This window comes from Canis lupus, chromosome 16 (genome assembly GCF_048164855.1).
Source record: "Canis lupus baileyi chromosome 16, mCanLup2.hap1, whole genome shotgun sequence".
In the NCBI taxonomy this organism is placed as follows: Eukaryota; Metazoa; Chordata; class Mammalia; order Carnivora; family Canidae; genus Canis; species Canis lupus.
The window spans coordinates 722,986-731,916 of record NC_132853.1 but is presented as its reverse complement, the minus strand read 5'-3'; the positions used below and the strand labels follow the sequence as shown (position 1 = coordinate 731,916).

General features: G+C 59.5%; 1 protein-coding gene across 5 annotated transcripts in view; it reads left to right on the top strand.

Moving 5' to 3' along the window:
• Positions 1–705: 705 nt before the first annotated feature.
• Positions 706–8,931, top strand: part of LHX6 (LIM homeobox 6) — a 37,615-nt gene continuing 29,389 nt past the window's right edge. Inside the window, exons 1-4 of one of the 5 annotated variants that reach the window (XM_072777788.1) lie at positions 706–889; positions 2,047–2,118; positions 2,586–2,768; positions 3,150–3,271. In XM_072777788.1, the coding sequence (XP_072633889.1) occupies positions 806–889; positions 2,047–2,118; positions 2,586–2,768; positions 3,150–3,271 (461 nt within the window). In that variant the 5' untranslated portion in view covers positions 706–805. Of the gene's footprint in view, positions 890–1,143; positions 1,195–1,680; positions 1,705–2,046; positions 2,119–2,585; positions 2,769–3,149; positions 3,272–8,931 lie in introns of those variants that run through there. The other 4 variants (XM_072777785.1, XM_072777787.1, XM_072777789.1 and 1 more) reach the window with 4 other exon arrangements.

Here is an 8,931-nt window from a genome sequence, read left to right as displayed (position 1 = left end):
AGGTGTGTAGTGCGGCTGCCTTGTGCTCCTGCTCCTGTAGATGATGTGAACAGGTAATCCCTGGCATCGCTGTGTACACAAGCGTGCCACGAGTGGGACCGCGTAAACAGAGTGTAGCCTGTGACTTCACGTGGGCTCCATCTCGGCCCAAGGTGTGACCGTGGGTTCCTCTTGTACCTGCGAGTGGGGCTGCGCCCTAGGGCTGTGGGTGCCCCCGAGGGAGGCGCGTCCGGGAGCTGAGCTGAGTGGAGGCAGGGGTGTTGGTGCCTTTGCGCGTCCGCTCGGAGTGTCTGTCAGCAGCTCCCAGGTTGCGTGTGTCTGTGTGTCTGTGTGTGTGTCTCTGGGTCGCTGCCTCGCTGTGTGTGTCTCGCTCTGCCTTGGCGGGGCGGGGATTGGTCACGCATGACTCATCTTGAACCGAGCGAGCGGGGCTCCAGTGGCAGGGGCGCCGCGGCAGCTGGAGGGGGAGGAGGACCAGGAGGAGGGAGAGGAGGAGGAGGAGGAGGAGGAGGAGGAGGAGGAGGAGGAGGACTACCGGGAGGGGGAGGGGGAGGGGAGGAGGGGGCGGGGGCCTCTCCAAGTTTGTCGGGACCTTCTTGCGAGGCAGCGGCGGCAGCAGCCAGGCAGGCCGGGGCTGCTGCGCGCGGGCCGGGGCGGGGGCGGGGGCCGGGGCGGGGGCCGGGGCCGGGGCCGGGGCGGGGGCCGGGGGCCTGGGCTCTGCTGGGGCTCCTGCTTCAGGCTCTGCTCCCGCAGTGGCCGTGGCCCGGCTCCGCGCGGCTCTCCGCCGCCGCTTCCCGGCCCATGCATGTACTGGAAGCATGAGACCGCCGCCCCGGCGCTGCCCGAGGGCTGCCGGCTGCCGGCCGAGGGCGGCCCCGCCACCGACCAGGTGAGCGAGCGAGCGGCCCGGGCCGCAGCGGGGCAGGGGCCGGGCGGCCGCGGGGAGGAGGGGTCCGGGGTGCGCCCGCGAGGGTGTGCAAGTGAGTGTGTGAGCTCGCGCGGCTGCGGAGGGGGGTCGCGGAAAGCGGGAACACATTATGCAAATGCTGGAGGAATTTCTCAAAAAGCGATTTAGCAAAGACACAGGCGAATCAAGAGGAGGCGAGGCGGGTATTGTCCGTCTGAATAGGCGCTGATAGCGCGATGCGCCGGGGGTTGTGCTGGCGCAACGCTGAGAATCCCGACGCGGGGCCGGTCCCGGGCGCGCCGAGGGGCTGGCGGGTGCTTCTCCCTCTCCCTGGACGCCTCTTTTCTCTCTTCGGTCCCATCTCCCCCCGGGTCTCGCCCCCCGCTCTGCTCGGGGTTTCCCTCCCGCTGGCCCTCGAGGGGCGCCTGAATCCGCGTCAACCTCTCCGCATCAATCTGGCGGCGCTGGGCTGCCGAGCTGATGCTCCCCGCACCCGCACCCCGGGTTTTATTTTCCCCGAACGCCCCCCTCGTCTCCTTTTTCTTTTCTTTCCTTTCTTCCTTTCTCTCTCCCTTTTCTCCTTTTTGCATTTTGCGTCTAGAGGAGGAGAAGGGAGCGAGGAAGGAGAAGGGGGGGGGGGTGGGTGGAGGGAGGAAAAATTCGATTTTTAATTACTACCATTAAAAAATCAAATTTGCAATTCTTTGGGCGGCCTGATGGATCTCACTGATTGACAGTTGGAATTGACACTCTGGCTACCTCTTATCTTGGGCATTCACGACAATTTCTAATTGCAGGTAGTTTGTGTGTGTGCGCGTGTGTTTTTTTTTTTTTTTTTTTTCTTTTTCCCCCCCTCAGAGGCTTGGATTGCAAGGGAACTAAGCGATTACTTCAAGAGCCACGGGTTAAGTGCAGGGAGAGGGGGAGAGAGAGGGGAAAAAAAAAAATCCAATCCAAATTCAAATTGCTTCATTAGAGAGACACCGCTTTTGTGGGGAAGGGCTTTAAATGCCCACTACAAAGTTAAGACTCATTGTTCCGCGCCGGTTTATATAACAGGCGCGGGGAGGCGCTGGGCTCAGGCTGCGCGGAGCCAGTTCTGCAGCCGCCGCCGCCTGAGTTCCCTCCCCCTCCCCCAGGTGATGGCCCAGCCGGGGTCCGGCTGCAAAGCGACCACCCGCTGCCTTGAAGGGACCGCGCCGCCCGCCATGGTGAGTTTGCCGGGTCCTGCCTCCGCCCCCCGTCCCCCGGCTGCCCGGCCCCGGGACCTCGGCCGGCTTTCCCGCCCCGAACCGCTGCCCATGCGCCGGGGGCGACTGCGGGAAGGCGCCGCCCCTCTCTGAGCCTCCGTTTTCCCGCCCGGAAACGTAGACTTTAACTGTCCCCAGCACCCAGGACGCGCAGGTTCAAACTTTGGGCCGTCCCTTCCCCTCCGACAGGCCCTTCCATCCCCATCCCCATCCCCATCCCCATCCCCATCCCCATCCCCATCCCCATCCCCATCCCCATCCCCATCCCCATCCTGTAGCCCAGCAGCCCAGGGCGCGGCGCCTCGGGAGGATTTCGTTGCCGACTGATGCGCGGGGGCCCCAGGTCTGGCTCGGAGGCGGCAGCGGCGCTGCGCACCTGGCTGGGCGCGCATCTCAGCGTGCGGTGCTCCCTGTGTCCCCGGCTGCAGGCTCAGTCGGACGCCGAGGCCCTGGCGGGCGCTCTGGACAAGGACGAGGGTCGGGCCTCCCCCTGCACGCCCAGCACGCCATCCGTCTGCTCGCCGCCTTCCGCCGCTTCCTCCGTGCCGTCCGCCGGCAAGAACATCTGCTCCAGTTGTGGCCTCGAGATCCTGGACCGGTACCTGCTCAAGGTGAGGCGCGCGCGCGGGAGGTTGCCGCGTTGGCGGCGTGTGGGTCGCAGCCCTGAGCACCTCAAAGGCGGCGCCAGGTCCACCAAATTCCTAATCCTGGCTCAGCCGCTGCCTGACTGTGCAGTTTTGCGCAAATCTTAGAGCCTCTCTGTATCCCCCCCACCACCACCCCCCACCCCGGCCGCCGGGTTTCCATCTGGAAAATGGGAAAAGTTTAATTCTAACTTCCTAAGCTCCCCTGCTACAGAAGAAAAGTAGGGAAGTCACACGCACGCACCTTTAGACCTCCAGCTACTGCGGCAGCAAAGGGGCCGGGAGGCTGGGGCCCGGCCGGGAGAGAGGCCGGCTCTGAGCCGTCTTCTACCTCTGCCCCCTCCCCAGGTCAACAACCTCATCTGGCACGTGCGGTGCCTCGAGTGCTCCGTGTGTCGCACGTCGCTGAGGCAGCAGAACAGCTGCTACATCAAGAATAAGGAAATCTTCTGCAAGATGGACTACTTCAGGTAGGCTGCGGCCGCCGGGCCAGCAGTGTGGTGGCAGGCAGGCCGCCCGGCGCCGAGGATGCCTGCGATGCGCCAGGTCCCTGGCGATGGAGCCCGCCCGGGCGCACTCCCTGCGCGGCCCTCGGCTCGGCCTGCCCGGAACGAGGAGCTCCAGGCCGCGCGCTGGGGCCGGCACAGGTCGGGGGCCCCCGGGGCCCACCCTCCGGTTCCTGCGGCGCACTCGGTTCTGGTCGCGGCTCTGGCTCCGTCTCTGGTCTTGCAGTGTCTGGCTCCAGTTCCGACATCAAGCGCCTCGGTCGAGCCCTGACGTCCTAGATTCTGGCCCCAACCCGCTCAGATCCCAGCCGCAGTCTGCACCACCAGTGCACTCCAGCTCTGGGTTCCAACCCTACTCCGACTCCAGCAGTGCCGGCGTCTCTACCGGCCGGCCCTGACCTGGGCTCCAGCCTCCTGCACCGGCTCTGCCCTTGGCTCCTCCCTGGGTCCGGTCTGGTGAAGCCCCAAGCGTTAGCCTCGCAGCGATCAGATCCTGTCCCATAGCCAAGCACCTCGCCCTAAGCTCCAACCTCTCAGGCTCCGCCGCAACTCAGACCCCCGCGCCGTTCGCCGTTCGAGTGTCGCATTTCCAGTCTGGGGTCCTGCCCGGGTCCCAGGCGCCTGTTTCAGCCTCCATTCCGTCATCGTCTCCGTCCAGAGCTTCAGCCTCTTCGGGGTCCACGCTCTGACTCCGAGCTGCTGCGACAGGAAGGGGAGAGGGAGGGAGTTGGGCCCAGCAACCACGGCCCGGAGTAGGATTACCCTGGGCTGGGCTCTCCGCCCTGCAGAGCCTCTTCCTTGCACTTCTCCACAGCTGCCAGGCTCCCCCTCCGCAGCATCGCTGCCTCTCTGCCTCCTGCACCGGCTCCTAAACAGGGCTCCGGCCTGACCTTGTGTGTCCTGGAGTCGAGGTCAGGGGCACAGCAGGCCACAGGCCTGACACTGGTGGGAAGGGTGAACCTGACCTGAGGCCACGCCACCAGGCATACGGAGTCCAGAGAGTGGAGTGGGACCGGTTTCTGGAAGGGATGCTTGTTCCCAAGGGCTTTGTCAGGAAGTGGAGTAAGCTATTCCCCTATAACAGCCCCAAAACCCTCAGACATGCTTCTCACCCTTGCCTCTGCAGGGATCATGTCTTCAGCCTTTCTAGAAAGACCCCTGGCCCAGAAAGCTCCTGAGAGTCAAGGAAAGTGGTGGAAGGTAATGCCTGCCGCCTTGCCCCTGGCTTTGAGTCTCCTGGCCCTTGAAAAGAGAGGATCTTGAGTCTAGGGTGAAGCTTGCAGTGTTTGGGGCTGGAGTACTCTGGGGAAACCATAAGGAGCCTGGTTTCAGAAGTGGATTCTTCTTTTGTGTATGGATGTGAAAGACTGTGCACCTGGGATGTGAATGGAGAGATGGGGGTCTACCAGGTGGCCTGGGACTCAGCATGTAAGGAGTGTCTGTGTGTCTTGTGTTGTCTGGATCTGTGCAGTGGCACTGCAGGAATGTGTCACTGAACAAGCTCAGGGGTAGGAGGACAGCGTGTGTACTCCTTTATAACAAGTATTTGTCTTAGTTTATGTGTGTCAAGAGTGTGTATATCTCTGTGTGAATGTTGCGACTTTGTGTGTGTGTGCAAGGTAGTCGGAACAAGATTACATCTGGACAGGAGCCCAGAGGTGACAGGGTGGAAATTCTGAAATCCCATAATTCCTACTCCACTTCTTCTCTGAGGGGTCATTGAGGAGCCAAGGGTATGATCTGGATGTGGATTTGTGGATGTGGACCGCTACATGCGTGCGTCAGAGGGGGTTATCATTGTGTAGTGGGTATGTCTTTCTCCAGTGTTCCCTCTGACTATTGGCTGGCCAGGGCAGGAAGTAGAGGTTAAAGCCCCTGTCTTGCCACCTCCCTGTTCTATGCCTGCCTCCATTTGATTAAAAACAAAATAAAACAAAACAAACCAATAAGAAAAAAACTAAAACCAAGCCAACTGCTGTTTTAGGGGCTCATCACTAGCCAGGAACAGGGCTCCAGCCTGAGGAAACTGGCAGGATAATATCTCAACCTCTTTCTGCAGAGTAGGGCAGGGGGTAGACCCCTCTCCTGGCCCTCCTGGTGACGGTGGAGCTGGCAGCTTCCTCGCTGCTTCTCCAGCCTCACCTCATGCCCAGGTTGTACCGAGCCTCCTTGGATGCTGTGCTTTACTAGACTTTCAAGGATTCGTCAAAATTTAGATCCTGATCCCATTGTTCAGAGCCTCCACTGGCTCTGGAGTCCCGTTCGCCCCCCACCCCACCCTTCCCGCTGCCGTGGGGTGGAGGATGGGAAGTATAGCTATTGTGGGGATAGGCAGTAATTGGGCTCTATCTGGCCAACAATGAATCACTGTGTGACCTTGGGCAGGTGACTACATCTCTCTGCCCTCTATCTCCTACTTCCAGGGTTGTCTGTCTGAGATGCCAAGGAGACCAGTATAGGGAGGAGGGCTCAGTAGTCTCCCTAAATGGCAGGTGCTATGGATGCCTCTATTATCTCCACTGTCGCCCTTGGCAGAGTGGATGCTGGGCACAGTAAATCCCCTGATGGCATTTCCTCTGGCAGTTTGAGGAGCAGGGTTTGCCTGGAGGGATGGGCCAGGCCATTTCTGGTCAGCAGGTTCTGAGAGTTAGTCCTTTTCCAGTGACAAAAGCCCCAAAAGCAAAACTAAAACAGATTTTGGGTTAGGAAAATGGACAGGATAAAAGCTCATATTCCCTGGGATGAGGGAAGACTTGTGGCTTTCCTAATCATTTCTACCCCAGCCAGGTCTCCCTGCAGGCATAACCCATCCCTGGCAGTCCCACCTGTAACAAAAATAATAAAGTCCACAAAAAGGGAAAGAAAAAGCTTCAGAGTGTCAGGCGGGGATTATTGTCTGCTCTCAGCAGCAGCCCAGGCTCTAGGTCGCTGCCGCAAAGGAGCTTTTCCTGGGGAAAACATGAATGGTGGCATGGGAGGCAGAGCCCTCCCTCAAGATCTGGGGCTCAGAGAGAGGCCATGCACTGAGTTTCTTAGTCCTCTGTTTCCTGAAGACCAAGGTCAAGGATCTGGTGAGATGTAGACTGGAGCATTTTGCCCCAGGAGAGGCCAAAATCTCCCAATAGGGTAGGGAGAGGGAGGAAGGAGCCAAACCTCATGGAGGGGACGCCAGGGGGCTTTCATGGTCCTCTGGTCTTATCCGTCAGGGAAGGGTTTCTCTTCTGTTCCATCCCTTATCTTGCCCCTCCTTGACACCATCCTGTAGATCCCCCATAGTCTCCCTTGGCAGAGCCTGGTGTTGCTGGCTCCAGAAGTTAGAAGTTAGGAAGGTCCCCCAAACTCAGCAAGGAGGGAGGCTGCAGAGCATAGGAGCCTTGGCAAGACTGCTGGGCCTCGCTCCTTCAGTCTCTCCCAAAGAGGGATCCCACCAGCCCTGGTGGTTTCAATCAGATTCCAGGTAACCCTTACTCCCTGAGTCCTAGCAGGCCGCCAGGGAAAATATGATACTGCTTTTAATTACTTTTAATTACTTTGCTTTTTGGGTTAAGACCACTTTTCTTTCTGTTTTCTTCCAAGAAGTGAAGAAAAGTCCTGCGGGGCGGGGGGGGGGGGGGGGGCGGGTGATGGAGTTCCTTTTTTGGCCCACTCATATCCCTAGTGCCCTCAGCAACCACAACCTTAGACAGCTTCCTCCCACCCACTGACCTGCAGCAGCTGCCCCCCAAACAGGGCACAAACTGATCTGCAGTGCCTCCTCTTTCGGTGCCCCCAGCATCATGCCCATTGTATGATTGGGGAGACTGATGTCATGAGGGAGAGGAAAGAGGAGCCCCCGGGGTCACTCAGTGACAGAGTGTAAGAGGGGCTGGGCAGGGGTGAGGATACTGCTCACCGGAATGTGTAGAGCTCTTCTTAAGCTCTATACATGATAGGAGGGGACCTGACGTCTTGAAAGGTGAGGTCTTACAGCTACTAAGTGGCAGGTCCTGGGTGAGGCTCCTGGCTGCCTGACTCCACCATCCCTGAGTCTAAACATTCAGTACTGTTTTATAGGTGAGATATGTCAGCAGCTGCTCTCTACAAGGTGAGGTCCATGGAATGGCAAAGACTTCTCTCTCCCTGCCCTGAGATTCCTTGCCCAGTTTCATTGGCTTCGCACAAGGAGAAGCCACTCTGTGCTCTGGTGTGTGACCTGGCTGGGTCCTAGGATCACTAGGACAGGAGGGTCCTCCTCGGGGGCTGTGACTAGATCAACTTTGCCAGGATCAGGTTGCCTTGGGCCCTGGCCCTCTTGCCTCTGGCGCACGGGAATGGGGAGTAAAGGGTTAACTCCTGCTCCTGGCGTTTGTACGGGTGGGGTTCAGAGAGTGTCCTGGGCTGGGCTGAAGGGCAGCAGGCCCAAGTTCCTGGTCCCGAGCTTGGCCCCTGTGACTTAGGGCAAGCCCTCAGCTTTCTCTGGCCTTCCTCCTAGAACCCAAGCTCCCAACCACTGGGTCTAGCGGGAGAACCCCACCCCCTCCCCCAGAGCGAGGGTCCCCTGGGAGGCTCAGAGCTGGGAAGCCAGAGGCCCCCCACTGCGGCAGAGGTGGGGGAGGGGGTCCAGCGGCTGCCAGCTGTTGGGGGACAGATGCTGGGGGAGCGGAGAGAGGAGTTCTGGGGAGGGGCCTCCGACTGGGATCTCCAAGGAGCTCCAAGGAGCGGGGCATTTTAACCTCATAATTGCTGGTTCTGTTTTTTCTGGATTCTTCTCCTAAGAGTTTGCCCAGAAAGAAAGGAACAGAGGGGATAGGAGGGGCTCCACCACCAATCCACCTTGTTGGCTTCTTAGAATTTCTCTAACGCAGTCAAGTGAGTGTCTTGGATGCAAAATATGTGAATCTGAGTTTGAGTTTCTGCACTGGCTCTCCAGCTTCCTAACTAACATTGGCCTTTGCATTTGTAGCTTCGATTTAGCTTCTGGTATGGTAATGAGGGGGAACGGAGAGGTAGTGAAACTCCAAAAGGCTCTTTCGTTGAGGTTCATTCATCCAACAAATAATGAACACCAACTCGGTATCCAGAGGAAGTAGGCCAGGAGCGTGAGCTCGACGTGGTGGGGCACGCACAGCTCCTCCGCACAACCACTAGTACCCAGATGTCTCTATTCCCTGCTGGGGAAGAGAGGGCAAGGAGGTGCATGGTGGCCACCCCAATCCTTTCAGCTGCTGCCAGGATGCGTGGCATGTGCCCGATACCTCTCCGAGCCCGAAGCCTGTCGGTTTTTTGCGCCTTTACCCCCCGGTGCACACCAGGACCCAGGGGGGGACGCGCACAAGGCTGGGGGTGGAAGGGCAGTAGCCGCGCCCCTAATCCCTTTGGCGCTCCCTCCGCAGCTCCCGAACACCCCATTCTTGAAGTTTCGTTGTCTCGCGCCTATTTCGCTGCTTCCGGAATCCTGCGGCTCGGGCCTCGAAGCCCGCCTGGGAAGGAGTCTATCGGTTTGTCAGAGAGCCTCGATCGTAAGCCTCCTCATGCTCCCTTGTTTGTGTCACTGACCCCTGCCCTGGGTGGGGGACACATGTCTGAAGCGGCCAGCAAACCTATCCAAACCCGCATAATGACCCCGTCACCCTCATCCCAGGACC